General features: G+C 35.8%; 1 protein-coding gene across 2 annotated transcripts; it reads right to left on the reverse strand.

Annotated features, from left to right (window-relative positions):
- Window positions 1-67: 67 nt before the first annotated feature.
- On the reverse strand, window positions 68-20981 carry tmem161b (transmembrane protein 161B). 2 transcript variants are annotated; one of them, XM_028034035.1, is made up of 12 exons: window positions 20728-20981; window positions 13886-13989; window positions 11548-11628; window positions 10295-10392; window positions 10013-10169; window positions 9249-9400; window positions 9103-9163; window positions 7819-7959; window positions 6326-6439; window positions 4749-4923; window positions 3981-4077; window positions 68-3881 (listed from the first exon to the last, which is right to left on the reverse strand). In XM_028034035.1, the coding sequence occupies exons 1-12, from the start codon at window positions 20728-20730 to the stop codon at window positions 3586-3588; spliced, it is 1479 nt and encodes a 492-aa protein (XP_027889836.1). In that variant the 5' UTR covers window positions 20731-20981; the 3' UTR covers window positions 68-3585. The 2 variants fall into 2 exon arrangements, with proteins under 2 accessions (XP_027889836.1, XP_027889837.1); XM_028034036.1 differs by lacking the exon at window positions 7819-7959.
- Window positions 20982-22873: the final 1892 nt, after the last annotated feature.

Below are 22873 nucleotides of genomic sequence, written 5' to 3' on the forward strand. Positions count from 1 at the left end.
TACAGTGTTTCTAATAATCTCATGCATGATCCCCAGTTAGGCTGTGCAAGACAAAAAAATAAAAGGACAAAGAAAAGAACATAATTTATTTAGACAAAATCTAAAGCAGAAATAAATACACGACAGAACAACATGTGTTATTTTAGTTTGTGAACCCAAAAATGAGCAATAAACACTTAATAGTGGTAAAAAACTGAAAATATCAACATCTGTTCATCTGGACAGTGGATTCTGAAAATATCCAAAATATTATTTTCAATTACCCAGACCAGACTGTTAAATAAAAGGTAATCTCTCACAGATTTGTCAAACACATTTAAAAAAAAAAAAGATTTTAGCCATTGTGCACTTCAACAACAAAATGAACGACTTACAATTCAAATTAGAAATGTTTGCAGGCATAAGTAAATAAATATAAAAAAGTAAATCAAAATATAAATGATTACGACAAATATGATTAGGATGAGATTCAGATTAAACACATTTGACAAGGAATGAATTTGAAAATTGCAGTGAAGTAGGTGGAAGGGGGTTAAATCAACTCAAATCAATTTATTAAAACGCAATCTAAAAATCAGGCAGGATTGATACATTCACTATGTGCATATTCCCCATCGTTTCAAACAGATACAAACAAAAGCTAAGACTGAAAATCAGGATTTAAAAAATGTTGATATGGTGTTGCTGGAATAGGTTGCTGTATCAAAACTGATGTCTGGAGTTCATAAACGCCAGCTTGATCACACGTTAAGCCCAAAGATAAACAGCTGAACCAAAGAAAACAATAATTTGAAATTAACCTGACACAATGTGCCCTACATTCCTAATAACACTGGGCAAGTGTGTTGGCCAGTGAGTCAAAAGCACAATGATTCCTTGTGCGCATATTTATATGTTCCTACCGACGTAGAACAATCCACAGAGACTTACTGAACACGTGGTTCTTGTGTGAACCACAACCACTAATTCCCAATGTAACAAGTCAGATCTACAGAAAAACTGAAGGCCGCAGAGTTGTAGTGCAGTTTCACAAAGTAGCAGAAATAAAACCTTCAGCAACAAAGCACAGACTTGTTGGGTATTAGGACCCTTACTTGGCACCATTTTAAAAACGTATATTTTACGAAAAAAATCTAAAAATGCACAATTAAATGTTCGAGATAAAAAAAAAACAACTATGCCATCTTAAAGCAGCTGACTTCTCTTCATAACAATGCCCTATGAGTATACAGCTGACGATCAGCAGTGAACACGTTCCAGCAGACAGACAGGGGCATAAGCTGTTGCCCCGACTGAGCCCCACACACGTTGGCCTCCCGTAAAACACATTAGTCCTCTCACACGCCCACTAAAATGACTCAAGTAAAACCATGAAGGTAAACTATAAACATGACAAACACACCAGAAATCCTTCCATATTTAAATTCAACTTTGTCCTGTATGGAGAGCTCAGTCAGATGACTCTAAGCACATCAACTTCAAGTTGAGGAGAAACGATCTCATCTCTTCTGCGAGTCCATCTCTTGCTCTCCAACTCTAGAAACCTGAGCTGGACTACAGCACTACCAAGCAGAAACTCACTGGTCCTTAATACAATGTTTCAAGACTGTGTAAGACATTTCAGGTACAAAATAATAATAATAATAAAAAAACAGGTTAATTTGTTTAACAACACACAATTTTAAGAGACTTAAGGAGTGAAGAACAACTCATAACCCCATTCTGTTTCTTTTTGGTCCCAACCTCCTTCCATTTCATAGCCATGTACTTAACCATAGAGCATTGGTTTGTTTCTATAGGTAGTTAATTATCTGTATCATTGTAAAAAAAAATAAATGCTAAACAAATATAATTCAAATAAAACCCATTTTCCTAAGATTGTGGTTCAGATCCCTGTTTGGGTCATTTCAGTCTTATAAAATTGAACACTTTATGACCCCCCGATTAAACCAAAACTATGAGCAACCTCCAGCAGAAGGCTAATTAATAGCCTTTACAGTCATAACGCATTTTCTTACAGTAGTCTGCGAGTAGATTATAGAACACTTATTTAAAACAGTTGGTTGTCAAAGCAGGTACAAAATGTCCCCAAAGTGAACACAAACTGACACATGGTGTTTACAAAACATCCCGAGGTAGACAACCAATTTTATTATCCAAAAAAGGTTGGGAACAAAAAGACCAAACCTAATAAGACCCGGTGTAGAGGAGAAATGACCTGTACCAAAGCAAGACGCAACTAACCAGTGAACAAAACGTGGTAGAAATCAGTTCCCAAACAAACAGAAAACACAAAAATGATAAGGAAAAGAAACCACAGTCTGATTAGAATGATCCAGATATTCTGTGATTTAAATGTAGCTCCTTTTCCAATCCGTCAATGGGTATTTATGTGGGAGATTCACATTTCCTTCGACAAGAATATTTCCAAATTCAACTCTGGACAAAAATAAAAGAGGACCACTCACCTGTCTTTTTAATTAACACTTTTCTCTAAACATTATTGTGGATTTCATATAAGTGGTACTTCTGTTGGCCAGTCCACTAAGACCTAAACAGATAGCTTCAAAAGAATCAGCTAATGTCAATTATATTTGTCAAAACATTTGACTCCCATTGTTATTCTTGAAGAGCTGAGTGTCAAAATAGATAATAGTCTTACATTTAGCACTTGATAACTGCTAAATTTAGTGGGTGTTTATATTGTACTTTTTAATTAATTTACACATCAAAATAACATTGAAGAAAAATGATAAGTAATTTTGAAATTACTCTAATCAATGTGTTTTAATATCTTAGAGGAGGAGCATCAGGTTACAGATTTTAAATAGATTGTGCGTTTTTTTCCAAATTTTCAAGCTAAATCAGTAAAATTGTAGCGATTTTACTTTCATACCAGTAAAATCAATAAAATGTACTACGATAAAAAGAATGACCTGGCGATCATTGAAATCAGAGATAATTTAACGAAAATTATAACATTTTAAAATTAGTACTCTAATTGACTTGTTGAAAAGCATTAAAGGAGCTGCATTATGTTGTTTTTATAGTTAAAGATATCTGAGAATGTTTGAGATACCAAAAAACGGCATGTAGACTGCAGTCACTAAATGGCTTTAGTGATCAGTTTCTATGGAGAAAAGCAGAATTGCACGAAAGCTATTTTTCCATTTACTAATAACCAGAATCTCTGATTATTTTATTGTGTAAAATTAATAAATCTGTCTGTAAAGTTTTTATGTCACTTCACCGATGACACTGATTTATTTACCTCTCATTGTTTAATGGTGAGCCTTGTAAAGACTTACGGGCTTTTGCTGCTCGAATGAATAAAAAACATTACTTCTATGCAAGTTAAATCAAATAAGAGTTCACAGTCATCTGTGGAGGAAGCACTGGGAGCAAAACCAAGAGCTCTGATGATATGATCAGTTGTTCTGAGGCGGTCAGAAACATGGAGGTGAAGGAGGAAGAGTTGTGGAGCAGAGTCATGAGTGGGCTTCTGTAAGACCCCAATAAGTCCTTTTCTGACCATGTCCAGAAAAGTAGAGGTTTAAATGCCACATTTTGGGATTGCTGCTGATGCTATGCCGCCATGAGATACTGATGGTAGAAGAGGCCAAAAAGAGAGGTGGAGAACAGACAGGCAGCAATCCACCAGGCGAAGAAGGAGAACAGGCCCCTGAAAAGTAAGGGGCTAAAAACAGTCCGTAAGCCCCCAAGAGCCATTGAGAGTTGGGCCACAGATGCCCGGGCTCCGGTTTCCACCACTGTATCTGGTTTTAGAGGTGCTATTTGTTCTGTTCCGATAACAGAATCAGAGTTTATCTCATGGAGGCAAGGCAAGTCTTCTTCAGGATAGACCCACCAGGAGTGACCACCTATTGCAAGTGAAGAAAAAAAAAGGGAAAAGAATGGATTGATGTTATAGAAAGCAAAGACTATTCAAGACAAAAGTAAAATACTATGGAGTGACTCACCTAAAGTTTTTAGCAGCAAAGTTGTATGTAGCAACATCACCAGTGGTGCCGCATACTGTAGTGCGATTACGCACAAGTAGTAAAAAACACGTGCAATCTAGACAAGGAAGAATGGCATTAGTTCAGAATATTTCAGATTTTTCAAAATAAAAAACTGTTGCAAGACAAAACATTTCCAAACATTCAACATGTGAATCCAACATCGTCATTGGCTGACTTTTTGAATTTCTGAATGGCCGGTTCTCAGTCAGGGCCAATCAAACTGAAAATTCTACCATTTTAGTTAACAGGGAATTCTCTTAAGTTTCCTCAGTATTTAAAACTATTTTAAGATAAAAACTAAAAAATAAATTACAACAATGGCAACGAAAAATAATCTGATTGGTTAGTTGCTAAAACTGTAACGTAAGAAAAATCAAAAAATTAATTTGAGGACAGTACACACTAACCAACACATCTCACACCTCAATGTAAAATGGTGGAATTTAGAGTGGTAGCATTTTTACATCTATAGTTATTAAGGAAAAAATAAAGGAAAAAGCATAATATTTGTAGGTTTAAATTGAAAAGATCACAGAATACATGACACAACCATTTAATTATCTACATTTTCAAAACTATTCTAAACTAAAACTATAACTCTAGAAGACATAGCTGCTATTCAATATTTAATACTAAACAAGGTGCCAAGTTTAGAGTATCTTATAAAAGAAATAGCTGCAGTGTTGTAGTTTAAAAGAAGCACAAAACTATGAACAAAGTAGTTACCATCTTCTGCAGGTCAACTGTACTTATCCGTCCTGCTTCCTTCTTCATCTGGTCCACACCTTTCTGTGCCAGGTTGAGGTAGGCCTGCAGGTGATGTCTCATCATGACAAGCCGGAGCACACACATCAGTATAATAACCCATAACCGCAACGAATCATACGTCTGCTCGCTCATCCTGGCATTAATGGGAAGGCGGAAATAAAGGTGGAGAAACAGGGGAGAAAAAAAGGCAGTTTTTTTCTGCTCCACAAACTTAACACATCGTGAAAGCATCATCTGGGTGGTAAGCAGAGGCACAGAGACAGAAAGAAATGACAAGGGGAGGAAAAAGAGCCACAAACAGCTCAGAAGAAAAGGCAAGAGAGGGTGAAATTGAGGTATAAAAAGGTGAAAAGGGGGAAGTGTAACATGAAATTAAACTTAATCAGGTTTGACCTTGATGCGCATAAAGGCCCATGTCAAAGGCAGAAGAAAGTTAGATGCACGACAGACTTCAAACAACAAGTAGAGGATAACATCTTAGAATTAATGATGAGAGAGAAATAAAAAAAAATATATTTTCTTTTTGTGGTGAAGACAATGTATATGTTGCTGTCACTTCTTCTATGAACCAAACACAGCGCTTCCTTTATCCCACTGTTGTAAACTTTTAAGTTGTTTACTTTGGTTATATTTATTTTCTTTAAAACACAAAGGTAAGAGGTTTTTCCAGCCTGCTTGTTTGACTTATAAGTAGCGGATTAGTAAAAAAATGTAAATTAAAGTAGCTCATTTGCAGAGTGAGGAAATCATTGTGGAGAGATTTGTGCAATAATGCCAAACAAAGAGATAGTTGAAGCTTAAAAATAGGTCTTTAAACATTACTATGGTTTTATCGTTTGGCTTGATAAGCATCCATGTCCTCATGTTGTAGTTTAATAAAGTTTTAAAAAATAGCAAAAAAAAGTACAAAAAGACTTAAAAAACATAACTATGAAAAAAAATGTTAAACTGGTTTCTATGAGAACTGATGGACAAAATGATCTACCTGTAACCTTTCTTACTGTAGAATTATATCGTTCTTCTATTGCATTAGACTCTCTACCACTGGGCTACTGCTGACACAGCATGGTGCTGCTGTGGAACGGTTATGATGACAATCCATATGCTGGTTATTGGACTAACACAAAAAGTGGAAAGATGACAAAAAGACAGCAAGTTCACAACATCTTTTATGTTTGATGTTGCTTTTTCAACAATATATAAACAGCCACCACTTTTAATAAATTAGCATATGGTGATAGAGCTACTTGGTCTATGTATATGTGCTTCTTTTCCAGAGAAATAAGGACATTTTTTCTACTTTTATCATCACAAACCAGATGTTGATTAAATAAAATATTGATTAACTAAAGCATCTTAAGTTTACATTGAAAGATAACTACAAACTTCTTTCTTATGAGCAAACACGTATTTTACTACACGAGAATTTCACATTTTCCAATATGTCAAAGCACCACACAGTTCATAATTTATTTATGAGAAAAAAAATGCTAGAGCATATAGTATAGCATGGTATACACAAAACTTTTACTTACAAAGGCACGCTCTGTTTCCCAAGAGTGGGATTCAATATGTAGTCCTTGGTAATAGGCTTCACCCACAGCAGGACCATGATGAGGGGGGAGAGGAAGTTGATATAAAGCAGAGTTCTGTGAAACAATTTAGAATAGAAGCAGAGATAACTCAGTATCAGTAAGCTTTACTCCAACATTTTCTTATCATTTTCACTTAAGCTAACCTGAAGTTATACATTTTTAACCCTGATGTGAAGTTAACAAGGATGGACCTTAGAAATGCAACCTTCCCTGAAATAGGTGATAATATTACCATGGCAAAAAACTTTGAGGGCACTTGAAATAATCCCCTCTAGTTACAGGGCTGGACAAGGTAAGCTTATGGCACTTATGAAGGGAAATGGAAGAGGAAGCCATTTTGGAAATGCTACTATGCCAAAGTGGATTATGTGAATGCAATGTGCTTTCTGCTCAGCACCTCCTATCATGGCCAGAGACATTCCACCCAGCGGGTTCTTATACAGAAAAATGACCAAACTGAAGATATCTTCATCTCAGTCACAGAGTGATCTCTTGTATCGCACATATCCAGAACAATATAAGACCTTTCTGCTTGACTGTTCAAAATATAATCATTTGATCCTGGGGACTGAATGGGTGACCAGTCTGAACAGGATGTGTTTAAGGTCTAAGAAAAAAACAAGACTAGCCTAAAAAGCTTACACCAACATCAGCAAGAATTATTATTTTTTGCTTATTTGTGCCCTTCATGTTATTTTTTTCAACCAAATAAGTTCCACAGCTAAACAGGTGGTAGTGCTTAATTAATAAATTTTATTCATTTTAAATCCAAAAATATTAGACATGATACATTACTTCTCTCTTTATTTTAACTTTAACGGTGGAAAGAAACACTTTTATTAAGAGCTAGGGCACCTGCCTCCTAGACCTTCAACTAACCAAAATGTGGTGAGCATCACGTGTAAAACTTGCATTTCAGTTCACTTTAGATTTGCCTAATTCGAGACAAAACACAGTAACAAAAAAAGAAAAAAAAGGAGAAGAAATACTGGCACAGCATGGGCTCACCGTCTAATCTTCCTGCTGTTTGATTTCCTTCGCCACAAAGTTTAAGTGGGTCAATGCACCACAGAGAATTTCACCCGGTGTTTGGAGGCTTCTGATATCCAGGCTCACATTTTACTGTGGCAAGTTTAGACTTCTATTAGTTCATTACCTCCTCAGTGTTTCACTGTTTGTGCTTTGGTGGCTCAACAGATGTGTCATTCAGGTCACAAATAGTGCAGATCCAATCACTGTATATATACATATATTAATATGAAATAAATAATTGTAGGTTTTTAAAATTTAATATAACTTTTTTTTATTAAGTGAATAAAGAATGGATAAATAGGGTATTAAAATTGTCTATGAAGAGTAACTGAATGTTAAAAAAGGAATACTAAAAAAAATGTCTCCAAATGCAGAGAGGTACAATATTGCAAGACACTCACTGTGTAAATTTTGCTGTGGTTAGGTTAAGTGCATCTAGGTGCATTTGGGCCAATCGTAGGCCAGGGAACGTTAGAAATGCTCCAATCAGAGAGCAGAGCAGGGCCAGGATCAGCTTGAAGGTGAGCTTAGATATGGGGCCCCTGTGAAAGAAAAATGACACAAATGCAAATGAAAGGAAGTCACAATTCAAAGAGGTCATCTTCCAAATGACCGCAATTTCAACAAACAGCAACATGGCTATGAGGAGAGGATTGATTAGAGAGCAGCTTTATACAAACACAGCTGCCAAGGACAGCCTTATCCATGAGTTAAATACCTGGCAACAATTCCAAACTCCAGATTCTGAAGTTAATGTGAAGGTAGTACGAAATGTAGGTGGAACCAGTTCAAAACCATGTGTACACAGCTTGTTTAAAATTAATTTCAAGTCCGACATAGAACCAGATGAGAAATGCTAAATCAGATTGCTTGGTCGACAATATTACAGGTGTGCAGAGAGATAGATGTATAAGCATTTTTAAATGCTTCGGGATGGGGATGCTGACATTGAACCAAACCCTGAACACCTGCCGAATACAAACTTGCTGAACAGAAAACATAATATTTACTGTCTGAAAAAAAACCAACAAAACAAAAAAACTATTATGATACAGCTGCATTTTATCTCTTTTTATCTTCTTTTTCCAAGATCATCTCTTTTTGGAAAATGTGGTTAAAGAATATTTGTCCAAAATTGTTAAAAAAAAAACCATACCAATTGTTTTATATGTTTCAGAACCACAGCTAGAGTCCAAAGATATCACAGTAAAAAAAAAATATATATATAAATTATAAATTAAAAAATAAATAAATAAAAAATCAAGCAACAAAGTCATAGCTTTTCAGCACATTTCTTATACTGCTTTATGAATATAAAAGCCTTCAGTACAAACATCAACTCACTCCTCATTAATGACATTGGAACCAATGTGCATATCATCCTCTGTACATTCAAAAAGAGTCAGAGGAGCTAAGTATAAACATAGTTCTGTTGAATTATTGCCAACACACCATGGCATATTTCAAGAGACTGAGGAGAGCCCATGTTTCAATGGACCATCAAAATGGATTTAGGAGTTAAATCCTCTATGTAATTTTAGGGGAGCAGTCAAACAGCAGTAAGGTTTTTGTTTTTACCATGATGTGGCACAAATACAGCAAATTCTACTATAATGTTATACTTGTTTTTGATTAAAAACCCCTTTAATCACAACTGTAAGCATAAAAATAATTAATGTACTTACTGTGACTCTAAGCCCTGATGCTCCAGAAACTGTTGGGCACTGTCAGAAAAGTTTGCAAAACCTAAGAGTGAAGAAACAGTGACTTGCCACAACAAGTGCTAAAAAGTTGTCAAAGTGATTTGTAAGAGCAATAGTGGTGGACTGACCTGTCTCCAGACCAAATTCCAGGTAATTTTCAGTAACAATGAGAATGATCATAGCTTTGACAAAAAAAAAGAAAGCAAATGTAATGCAGAGGGATCGTTCGCCTCCTTCCTCCAGCTTGAAGTAGTGGGCCGTGAGGGAAAAAAGGATTTTACTATGAAGAAAGAGTCAAGGAAATGAAACACAAGTACCTAAATAAGTGTTATTTTTTAACTTACAAGTCCAGTTTTAAAAAATGCCACAGTTATATGGTATTATAAATCCTTGCAAATGTATTCACACACCTTAAATATTCTGTCTCAAAATTATAACTTCAATATGTTACTTTGGAATTGTGCATCATAGGCCAAAGCAAAAAAGAAGAAACTGTGGTGTGCATTTGTATATTTTTCTATTGACATTTGGTCAAGGAGAAGAGCATCTGGAAACAGCAATGGCTGTAGATAGGCACCAACACACCTCGCGGTCCTGCTAAATCAGTCAACTGGGTTGTGAAAATGGGGCCCTTCAATCTGCGACACAGGCTGAAAGTGACACCAACTGGTCAACAGAACTGGAACGATTGATCTGTGTTATTTTACAATCTTTCAACATAACAGAAAAGTAGGAGAAAGGTAAGGTCAATGATGTGACATATTACTTTATTGTATTTGTGGTGTTTAGTGTAGGAATAAACTGGATTTTAGCAGGATATCTATTGGCACTTGTTCACATGAATTTCCAATTAAAAATGAGGAGCAGAACTGAGAGCATGATGTAAGGATACATGACAAAGGCAAGTACAAGTAGGCACCAGACCACACTGATGTTCATCTCTCCTGAGGGCTGAGCAATGCTGTAGTACAGCTCTGTGATCAGATACACTGCAGTAGCTGCTACTGTGAAATCCACCAGCCACTGGAACTCAGGGAAGTAGTACAATGCTGAGGGGGAAAAGAAGACATTTAAAAGTTTTGATTATTAATAGAATTAGTAGAAACTTTAAAGACATTTTTAGAAAGAACTCAGCTTGAATATCTCTTCGACTTAGAAATATTTGGAAAAGTACCTAACGTGTCGACTTCTGTGATGCATTTTGTCTCCAGCTGCAGGTCTATGTCCTTTGGAACGGTTAGCGGTTTATTGTCTATGTGACCATTGTACTTTCTAGAAGGAAATAAGGGAACAAAACACCAAAGCTCAGGGAAAAAGAGATACAGTTTTATAAGATATACAGATATTCAGAACCACACATTGTGGTAGAACATGGCCACCTTGAGTGCAAATATAAGAATTCAATTACCTTAGCATTATCTGATTGAGAGAAATGTTTTTATGAATTAAAAATAAACATTTTCTAACCTAACAAGGCCATTAAAAATAGAACATAGTTAGCAGCCTCTCTTATGTTAACAAGGGGAGGGAAACACTAACAGCTGGAGAATAGAGACCTGCTGTTTATGTCCTGGATTCAGAAATACAATACCACCGTAAGACTCTAGCGCCAAACATGCCTGGGACAGATTTCATCTATGAGACACCTGACAGAAAAGATGAGGATTAACTCCACCTCTGACTGAGGGAGTCACTCTGTTAACAAAGAGGATGGAGTTGCATGGAATGAGTTGAAAAGGACAGTGGTCTGTTTTTTTTCTTTAGGGAATTATTGAGCATGTGGTGCCAGAGAGACCTGACCTGACTCACTCAGGGTCAGAGAAAAGACGACAGAAACGACTCAAGTTCAGATATAACATGTGGTATGGCAAGGATTAACTTGAAGATGAACCTTATTTACATACACACTTCAACAAGGGAGTACAAAGAAAAGCTGCTAAAGTTACAAGTTAGACATATGGTTCGGTAACCTTTGTCTGCATCATTTTTAAGTTAAGCATATTCTGAGTTGCAAAGTAATCTTAAAGGAAAATCATTTTCCAGAATAAAAGTCTGATATTTGACCATTTTGAAGACAGCTCAGTTCTTAGGCAACTAAAGTATTTTAAACCATCATGTCTCAAAAATAGCATAAAATGTAGCAATCCCATCCCCTCCTCGGAAGAAGGACCTGCTTTTCTAGATCTAAACAGGATGAATTGCTTTGAACTCTAATAAAGTGCCGTAAAGACACAAAACGACAACAAAAAAAACTTTCTCCCATCGGATTTCAAACGGTCCTTAAAAGCAAAACATCACTATTTCTTTCTTGACATGAGTTTGCTTTTTATCCATCCAAATCATCCGCATTCTCAAAGAAAAAAAAGGAATACTTTGTACTGTCCGTGTGTCTTTACACTTCCAAAATTCTCCCAAAAATCGTCTTACCTGTCTTTCCTCTTCTGTCCCTTTTGTTTCCCAGCCAAGTTCCTTAACTCATCTTCCGTGGGGTGCTGATACCACCGCAGACTGTGAAGAACGTAAAAGCATTTCATCAAGCAGTGAATACAGCAGATATTTTTGTGAAGAAGAAACAGACTGAAGCTAAATTTACTCAAACTATGTGATTGCTGAGGTGTAAAGACTAAATAAATATGGCTGTGGAGTACAACTGGGATTTAAGAAAACTATTATAGAAAGACTCAAATAGTAACCATGTACGAGTGTATAAAAGATAATTTTGTTTTATATAAGAGGTAGATTTCTCCCGCTGTTATACACATTCGGTTCCCTTTAAATCCATCCTCACAGCTATGTTTAAATCCCACTGACAACTTTAGACTCTAAGAGGATTTGGTTTGCTCAATTTTCCTGTTAACAGATTATTAGCTGTAGAGGCACATATTCACATTAAAAATGCCATTTCTACAGAATATCTCTAACAATGTTATTTATCATGTCAAAAAATATGTGTGAGTATTTTATCCATTATGATCAGTTAGCTTCAATAACTAAACTTCGAATAAATATTCATTTAGAAATTTCTTTTTGAGGACAAACATTTCGGTAACACTCATTAGCCATGTTTAGAGGCCCTACTGTCCTTTGCTTCAGATTTTCCATACTTTCCCAAACTTTCCATATAATTTTGGTGCTCAGTCTTTACATATGGACCTCACAATAACTACACAAAAATGAATGGTTGCACTGCTAAATGGACACGTGGATGGACTGATTAAAAGATGAACAAATAGGTGGACAAGAACAGCAATATCAATGGACAAAGTGACTGATGAGCTGATGGACGACTTGAGTCAAGAATGGGAGAAGTGATTGGCTAAGCAGAAGAATGGATGGATAGACGACTGACAAATTGATGCATGGGCATCCAAGACACAGCTCTGTCAGGCTATGTGTCAAATCTGTACAGGTAAGTTTCAGGAAATCAAGGAAAACACAGTGCATAATTTCTTGAATGTCACTCACACTATAAACACACTTTGTACATGTCACCCTGAAGCCTTCCAAGAGAGAAACATGGCTTTTTTTCTTCAGGAGTATTGGATGATACTCGAAAACCAAACTTAACTATGAAGGGTCGATGACCACCATGTTGTGGAGCAGTGAAGGTGAACAGAAGCCTTTGGTGTGCATTACTATAATTAAATATTTCTGAAGTACAGGCCTATTTTTGAGTTTTGTCAAAGTTCACGTTGTATTACCCATCCAGTCAAGATTTAGTGAGTCATGTTCAAAATGTTCACAGCACATTTACATTTATGCAAGCTTAAATGAGGTCTACTGAATGATGGCAGTAAGGAGAATACCATGAGATAACTGGTTGTCAAGCCATCCAGACACACACTCTAGTATTGTCTTTGTCACATGTCTGCCACAGACAGTAAAAGAAATTGACAGAAGCTTAGCCAGCTCGCTAATGTTATCATCAAGCAAGTTAATGTAGATAAAAGTGTAAAAGCGACATGTTGGACTATCCAGGAAGATAGCCGAGCAAGGAAGAAAGTCAGACAGAAAAGAACAATTTGAACCCCGTTAAGATTTTGAAATGGCTCTTAAGTAAAAAATCAGACAGTTTATAGAGACAAGGCATAAGTAATTGTTGTGCAGGATGCAAGATTTATGGTAAAGGGCTCAAATCTAAATATTTACTTCTGCTGACCCCTCAGTAACATTGTGACTTACCAACTTCATAAGAACATTTGCTGATTTTAAGAAATTCCAATCTTTTTGTGTTATGTATTGACACATAAAACTGTCAGCAATACAATTTAACTTGTTAAATAGTATTACTTTCTCAGTCCATCAATGTTCTGAGGAAGAATTAAAATCAATATCAATATATAGTGATTAATGTCCCGCAAGGTGCAAATAGAAGCAAGAAGAGGTTTTTCTTTTAGTGGACACAACACTGAGAGGCACACACATTTTATTACTTCTTCCTGGAAGATTTTAATCATGGCCATATGTCTGTACTTAGATATTTTGTAGTTAAATATTTTGTGTAAGATAACCATTACATGATAATATAGCTTGCCGTGCATTTCAAGTGATAGTTAAGTAAACATGCAGCAAATAATATAAAGTAATAAATGTTTTTTTTCAATTTTGACATGAAGGGGAAAACTAGAGGCACACAAGCTGTTTGATTTGTGGTGTCTGGATGTTGATTCTTTTAAAAAAAATTTAAATGTACAAAGTGTTTAACTTTAATTGAGGTAAACTCTCATAAAATGGATCAGGCCTGGTATAAACAATAATATATTACCTGCCACTGCACAGGAGCCATCTTGCGAAGGAATAATGAGGTAAGATTTTCTGAATTACACTGGCCATTACCATGGTAACCACCAGCTGCACACCAATCAAAGCCTGTGAGAAAAGACAGTAAATATACTTAGTTATTAATTAAAATGGTAACAACAAATGTGAACTATCCTCTAAAGAAAAATTCACAACTTCTAAAAGTTCTTCAACTCTTTTGGTGTTGTTATTCTCAAAACTACACTTAACACACAAAGGGCTTAAAAACAACAACCACAAAACTAAAACCAAAGCCAAAACAATAAAAAAACGACAAAATTGGTCGAGAGGTCTGACTTTTTTCCTCAATTTACACCCAACAGACTAATTTACAATGTATTTAAAGAGTGTTATTGAATCTGTCTTCAATGTAGAAGAATCCAGATAAGATTTGATCAAATGATTTCAAATGTTGAGCTGTAGATAATGAAATTTTTTGTAAAATGGTCAATTGGCTGTTTAAACTAAGAGAGGGACTTCTTCAGTGTTTTCAGAGTACATGATTGCCGTGAGCAGTTTCTGTTCATCCACCATCAACATAACAGGCCAAATTAAGAACTATTTCCTTTTTTACTTCAAAATACAACTCACAAGTACAGACACAGGTTGTTGCGCTGTATCTACAGCAGATAAAATTAGCAGGTACCTACTTTCTGCTGACAGCAACTTCACAAGGCAGTCATCACTTCGACGAGAAATATGGTGGAGTTTTAATATCATGAAATCTTGTGTCACAGAAATTCTTGCTAATTTGTCAGTTTTTTTAAAACACCAGTGTTGATGTAACATTTCCCGTTCTTCTCTTTATTGAGCTAGCGAATTAAAGTGACAGGTCTGGACAGAAAGTTGAAAATATTTGAGAATATGTTTCAGTGTCCTAAACAACAGCAAACCTCAGGTCTACAGTTTTCTGCAAATGGGACTAAAATGACCTAGCTTCAGTTCATTTTCAAATCCAAAATCATGCAGAGACTAAAACGAAGGAGCAAGTGGAGATTATTCTGCTTTTCTATAACAAAAACATTTATTCTTTAATACATTTACTTGTATAAGGCCGTGGAGATGCTTGTCAGGAGTAACTGCTGGTATCTTAAATACCACACCAATTTAGATGCTCAAGTGCAGCATTATTTTTTATCATTATGCCGATTATTATATGCCCAGAAATGTCACACACCTGGTAATAATGCATCTAAATGCATGATTTTGCTTCTTTGTCAAGCTTAAACTTACTGAGCTTATAGAAGAAAAACATCAAGACCTGAAACAGTAACTGTTAACAAAACCATGCCAATAAAACTTTCCAAAAGGCAACAATCTAAACTAACAAAACCAGATTTCACAAAACAGAATAACAAAGATGACAGGAAAACAAAAGAAGATCCTTCAAACATGGTTTACGATAGCATCAAAGCAGCTTCACGTTTCATAATACACAAGTGTTGCATTTTCAGAAAATTTAAGTCTCACTAATTTTTCCATCAAACTACTGTGTGGCACATGTTTCAAAATGTCTCTTGGCCAGACACAGCTTTTATGGTTGTTACCCAAAGATTTAGCAACAAAAGGGGCTCAATTCCAACCCAGAACCCTCAGATCAATATTCACTTAGGTTTAAGAGGCCAGAATCATTCCCATCAAGCTGTGCTTTTATCCAGCCCCTGTTGGCTCAGATCTGTTGGTGGGTTTCTCTTTGGCAATCGGTAGGAATCATTTATATCTTTTCCTGCACACACTTCAGCAAAAAGACCAATTAATCTATGATAAAATGTTTTCCTTTTCAAGGGGGTGTCCTACAGCTGCAGTGCTTGAACTAGAGCCAGTTAAACTACACTTAGAAACCCATTATCTGAAAAATCCTGTTGCTTCAGCGTTTTCTTCACATCATGACCACACTCTCTGTAATTTTAAGTAAATAAATTCCTTTCAAATAATTCAGATATCCTCTGTAGTATTAACTACAAAGCTGGCTTTCAGAATAGGACTTTTTTTTAATCTCTAGCTCAGTGGTGACATTAAGGATCCTTGATACTTTTTCTGTATTTATGCTTCATTTACTGCACTAGGTAGCCAGGTAGACCTTTATCAGAATATCAACACACAGTTAGGGCTGAAATGTTTCCTTGAGTGATGCGAGTACCTCCATTATTAAAATTCCTCGAGGAGAATTTATCTGCCTCGAAGCTTCGTTAAGTTATATTTTATTATTCAATACACCTGTTCCGGCCAGGTTATTACTTGCGTCACGCAGCGCTCTCACTTCCGCCTAAGTTGTTGACGAAAGCTAAATGTTAGCAGCATAACATCCAGTTTCCAAGTTCGGCCGTGGGGATTTTATTGATCGGTGATAATGTCTGGGTCTTTGTCGTTTTTCGGGGGATCAATAAGTATCCTTAAAATGACTGGCGCGATGCCTGGAGTACAGCAGCTTTTCTCCTCCCGGAGCTGCTGCCTGGTGGCCAGTGTTCAGAGCGAACGGCGGGTAAGAGCGCTGAAGGTGTATTTATACTGGTGAGCGGATAGACTGAAGACGGTGGGCGGCTGTGCATTAGATGATTAACGTAAGTGTAGCTTTACGGACGAACCGGAAAATTTATTTCATATCATCCCGGTCTCAACAAATGTGTGGCGGAGTGCATTGTGACGGTACATAGCTGGTAGATGTGTTTCTGTGCGTGACGAACGAAGGTGTCAAATCCCATCGCTAACATGAACACAAAAGCTATAAATGTCTGGGCAAGGTGAGAGTTCATTTATTAAATTGACTGAAGATGAATACAGAAACGAAAAGCTGGAGCATAGACATTTTTTATAAGCGTATTTGTGAGCCTGCCTCTGTATTATTACATAGAATATAATTTCAGATTCTTGTATTACTTTTCTTCAGGTTAGCTTAGAAAGCGAGCTGCTATTGCTACAGGTTAATTTTCTAAACTATAGAAAAGTTATTGTTAGGGAAGCTCAAATGTGAAAAATTGGACTGATGTTGATATGCGATAGTAATACTGCTCTTATGTTAGATTTACCAGTGTTTTATTTTATCTTTTTTTTTTATCCGATTACTCGAATAATCATAAGAATAATAGATAGATTACTCGACTACTAAAATATTTGTTTGCAACAGAACTACATACAGTAAAAGAAATATGTTGAGTTCTTTGTTTCCAGTGATCTGAAAACCCAAACACATCATTACTTATTAGCTACTAACGTAGGAGTGAATAACAAACATAATGGATATTATGTTTAGTGAATAATCTGAGTAATAATTTAGAACAATACCAGTGTGACATAGAAAGTTAGAAATATATTGAGGATATAAAAGTGTGAGATATTCACTCAACTAAATTTTGTAATGGTCACAAGGAGCCACAGTGTTGCCCAGCAAGGGGTGAACTCCAAAACATGGAGTCAATACATCTCCAGACATACAGCAGGAGAGGGTGGGAGCAATTTATGTTGCAGTTATACTCACTCATACTTGACGCGTGACCAAACACAACCTGTCTGAGTCGAGACATTTCTTCATCAGAGTAATGGTCATGCTATATAGGTCAAAAGCAAACAGTCTTCCTCAGGCGAATGCTGACCATTCTCTGTGGGACCTGCAAGGATCTCAGGCGTAGGGGAAATTGACCCAGCATGTACTCCCTTATCTTGCCCAGTCCGCTTGACCCCCTCCACACGACAACCAAATGAAATCTGTAGGGGGTGGGGTTGCTGGAGCTGCAGTGATAACCACCATCTATAAGTGCTGGATGAAACTAACTTTGTAAGCTGTAAAACATGTATTGACTGACAGCTGTCCAGCATCATTCAGCTCCACTTCTCCTGGGTTTACAAATGATCACCACATATCAAGGCAAAAAAAAAAGGAAACAACTAACCGCTGTTGCCCAGACTCTTGTCAAATTCTGTGACAAATTATATTATATTTACCCCACATCTATTCACATACTTACATTTTTTTAAATAGCGGAGACCTTTACTACAGCTAACTGATGTCTGTATTCAAATGTTTGCAATGCACAGTGCCATGCAAACACATTTATACACTTTTACTGTACTTCTGTGGATAACTGGCTGCACTCAATTTCAGTTATGGGTATTAGCATAAAAAGGTTGAAGAAAATTGATTGCAAGGTCTTAAATGGATGCTTGTAAGAAACTATAGAAACTATACAAAATACAAAAAACTAAAATTGAAACCATTCTAACTAAGGTTGACCCATGTTTTCAGATGGAGTTATATTGTTTACATTTTAATTTGTTTTTCCATTAGGGATTCTCTTTAAAGAATATGAGGAATCAAAATCATACCTGTAGCAGATGGGTCTCCTTGCATTCAGTTTGTTAAAACACAGATTAGTTTTGAAACTAACAATTAGCTTGAACAAAGCTCAAGAGCAAATCAGATTGCTGTCATATTAAAACTTCAAAGTTTTACACAAACTCTACAATCTAAATCTTTACATCACAGTAACATTTGCAACACAAATCAGTGATTATTTACATAGAATTGCATATTGGTCTGTAACAATGACTTTTCCATGTGATACATGTGCTGCATCTGTACTACAAGGCATATAAAGAACAAAGTTTTCTCAAGTGTGGAGTACAAGTTCAAGGTTTCCCCCAGAAAACCTGCCAGGCCCAGAGGTTGGGTACCAGGGCAGTTATTCATCCAGCAGCCTGTTGTGTTTTTAAGTTACATTTTTTTTAAAGTTGGCAGGAAATTTGAAAATATAATTTGATAATTATGTGTTATTGAAATATTGAAGATTAATACCAAAACACCAACTATAAAGTCTTAAAAAAATGCAAACATTTAAAAAAGGTTAAGCAATGTTAAGCCTGGTGGGGGTACAAGTAAAGTCTGGTGGCCCACCAGGCTTATAATACACTGGGAGAAACCCTGACGTTTGACGATGATTTGTTTATTAGTTCAACACAAAAGTCTGACATAATGATGAGCAACTGACCCTAATGAATGAAGTTAGACATGTCCATCTACTGCATTTTCTACTGAAGGAATGTTGGAAAATCATTTAGACAATAATTTGATTGATTAAATAATACAGGCTTTTTATTATTATTATTTTAAGCTGATCCATAGGAGATGATGTTCTATATCAATAAGCGTTCATATATTTAAATGTATAGAGAGTTAGTAAAGGCATTTTGGAATTAAATGCAAAAAATTGTGGATACATTAGTCAAAAAGTATAATAAAGATAAACAGTATATCTATATTATTAAAATAATATATAATTAAACATAATGGCAAATGTGCACATGCAAGCCTTTTGTCATCAAATTTAAACTGTGAAATGCAACGTTTGACTAAAAGGTTTTGAATAATTATACCATTAAGTACAATATGACGAAAGCATTATTTGTTGCTACCTGATAAATGAGTGTTTAATATATTTAGGAACTTATAAATACTTACAGATTGTAGTAATTATTGGAGCATAAAAGACAATTGTTGATAACAGAGTTTTTACAAATTTTCCCATTTCAAATTCCATACTTCTTCTAGACTCACACTTTAATGGCTCTCAATTCTTTTCTTATCTAGCAATAAAGTGTAACCCAAAACTTGACTAAGAATTTAAGCAGATATTTTCACAGTAGTAACACTGAACTGTAAACATCAATGTCTGTAAGGAGAAAAACAGAGAAGAACAGCAAATAAAGAATGGGTGGATTTAAAACTCAAGGACAGAAAGAGGATTGGGATAACGGATGGATTATTGTATACTAAATTTAGTCAATGGGTTAGTTTAAACTCTTTTTTCCCATGCTTATTCAGACTTGAAAAATATCTAAATCAGCCTGTGTATTAACCTTGTGATTACAAACATAAGGGTAATGATTGGATTAGTCAAGTCGGTGAGTTTTCTTTTTTACTTGAGATTAATAGAAAGTGTGTCTAAAAGTCACTGTTGCTTTTGTTTTTTGCAACTATCCCATAGCATATCTCTCATTGACACTTACGCCATAAAAGAATTTTGAACTCCTTTTTTTTTTAATTAAAATTACATCACAGAACTACTAAAAGTTTTTTTTTTTTTTTAAGTGTCCAAATAATGATATTTATACTTGTTTTAATGACTATGTTTGTATGCAGGTAAATATAAATTGGGTAAGTTGTTCTATTTAAATATCTGTCACAGGTTTAGAAATAAAGTACACCAAAGTTAGGTGGGTCAAATGATCCTAACAGTCTACCAGAGGGCGTCCTGAGGTCAAACCGTGCAGGTCAGATGAATCAACACAACCTTCACTACACAGCTTTAACCTGAGTGACAGGCTAAATGTTTACCACCAAGTTAATTTTGTTCTTGCCATATTAATAATCTCATCTTAATTTTCTAATTCTGATCATTGGCTAAAAATATGTCTTTCAATTAACGTGGGCTCCTTAACTGGAAGCTATTTCCATGTTAGCTAACTGTAACTAGCAAGCTAAGAGTCATATTGATATGCTGGTTTAAGTGTAATAAATGCACCGCCACAGGAGTATAAACGAAGCCTGCCTTGAAACAAAAATGGGTTTTTGCCATAACAGACCAACGTATAAATTATTGATACCTAAAACAAACTGATAAAGCAGCAAATACAGACACCTGTTATGGCTAACAAGCTGTGCTAAAACGACACCATTTCTTTCACAAATAGAATAGCTAACATTAACGAAACGGCAAAACGACTGCAAATATCTCAATATAATAGAAATCTGTCCATTTGATATACAATCAGTGAACCACGACAGATAAGTGAAAGTATTGCTGACATACTCACCATGTTGATGAAGTGCTGCTAAAACGGACTCTACCTCAGCAACACACAACACCCCTACTCCGAAATCAAGTAGCAAGGAGCACATAAGCCCTTCTTGCGATGGCTGTGCACAGAAATGAACGGGCTCCTACCAAAATAAAATTAGTCTCTCTATCTCTACAAAGATAGGCTACATCGTCAGAAAAATCAATGGATTCAACCTCCCCTCTCAAGTATTTTCAACTGCAGTAGAGGTCACACTGAAACTCTGGGTGAGAAGGAGTCCTCAGATTTGCCTGTGTGAAAAAGCGCCACTCGAGTCAACAACGGTATTCCCACCTGATTAAGGTACTACAATCTCTTACTATGTTAGAAATCTTTGGACATTTTTAATACGCGATTGTGTATTCTATTTAATCAAAAGTATTATTTGTGCCATTTAATACAGGCGTGAGCGAGATGACCGTGATGATTCAGTAGGACCGTCTCAGTCAGGAAGGACCAAAAAATCATTAGCACACATGACAGATTTGTAGTTGTTTCTAGGCACAACAGAGGAGACAGTGTATTATGCGCTATTTAAAAGAAATAAAATCTCCAAGTGTGTCTAGTTATTTTAGATTACCAGGACACAGAACTACGTTACTGTTTTAAACTGGTGCAGAGATACCCCAAGCTGATTTTACACTGTAAAATAGCACTTAGAATTAAGACTGAGTAAATAGTCAATTTACCTTTACCTGTTTTTTTTGGTGGTTTTTATTTAAGGGATGTTTGTGTAAAGAGCTCTGTTTCACATCATAGCCATCATTTTCAAGGAGTAAGGCATCCCAAGCTAGGGACCTCTACATCTTAAAAACTGAGATTTAAAGGGGCGCACTTAAATGCCAAACAATAGAACCTGCAACTGAATAACCAATTTATATATTATTTTATTTACATAGTACCACCTGGTTAGGCCACTCTTTTACCATCAGAATTGTTTTATTTTAGCCTAGATTCAACAAGGTTTTAGAGATTTTCATCCTCACTGACATAACATGTACTTGCTACAGGTTCGTCTGCATAATTATGATGCAATTCTCAGCTTCATCCATATGGTAGAAGATTTGTGTAGTTTATGTCTGTTTCTTTGAAACATCAGCTACATAGTACTTTTTCATTTTTTTAAAATATTTTTGTTAGTAAATTCCATACATGGATAAAAACCTGAATCTAGTGTAAATTCATTGAAATAATGTTTTGTTTTTTCAGAGCATTTAACATAGCTTTTTGTGCTTCCTTGACATGCATACAAGTTATTGAGTATCAATGTTTGCAAAAGGATTGCTGGCTGTTTGCACACTATATATATTGGCATATAAAATTAAGCATGCTATGCGAAATAAGCGCAAATGATTGATCATCTTCTTCTTAAATGAGTGTTCTATTTCTAAGTGGATATTTTGACCACAAACTGAACTGGGTGCCAAGGTATAGGGAGAGTGGGAAGGCTAGCACTAATAGTAACCCTTGAAAATAGAAAGAAGGCATTTACTGATATTTGACTCAAGAATTTTGGTTAGCGATTTGAAATGAAAAAACTTATATGAGCTGGGGACCAGTGCTTATATATCCACAAAGTACACATTGAAGAGGTTGCCAGTCCATAAGAGGTTACCAAAATATCAATCCAATGTCGACATTAAGTCTGTCCAGCAGGTCAGTTGCTGCACATTACTGGCATACACAAGGTGCATGTATGGTACCGCACTTGAAACATAACAATATACAAAATATTGCAACCAAGAGGCTCCTTGTGATTGTAATACTGCACATATGGATATGTTAATGTGATTACAATTTCACCTAGCTACTTACAAAAGTCTTCAGAGGTGTGGTTAAAAATGTGCTCAGATACTACATCTAGATATGGTACTCCATCTGCAGCATGGCAGATAATAGGGCTCTACAAAAGATAGTTAAGGAATCTCAAAAACATCAGAAAATGGGTACACTTGGTGAATGGGGTCACCCAGGCTACTCAGCCAGGCTGCCATAATTAATCAATGCTCACTTGGTACTAAAAGGTCTATTGTTTAGAAATAAAAAGTCTGCCACATAATTACACGATTAAACAGTTGATAAATAGATGAATGGTGGCTAGATGCTTTTGTGTTGTTTTGCA

This window comes from Xiphophorus couchianus, chromosome 12 (assembly GCF_001444195.1).
Source record: "Xiphophorus couchianus chromosome 12, X_couchianus-1.0, whole genome shotgun sequence".
NCBI classification, from domain to species: Eukaryota; Metazoa; Chordata; class Actinopteri; order Cyprinodontiformes; family Poeciliidae; genus Xiphophorus; species Xiphophorus couchianus.

Coding starts and splice junctions, on each gene's coding strand:
- tmem161b (XM_028034035.1), bottom strand. Junction 10,170..10,294: donor CACAGAAGTCGACACGTTAG/GTACTTTTCCAA, acceptor TTTCCCCCTCAG/CATTGTACTACTTCCCTGAG. Junction 9,401..10,012: donor CTTGTACTTGCCTTTGTCAT/GTATCCTTACAT, acceptor CTTTCTTCATAG/TAAAATCCTTTTTTCCCTCA.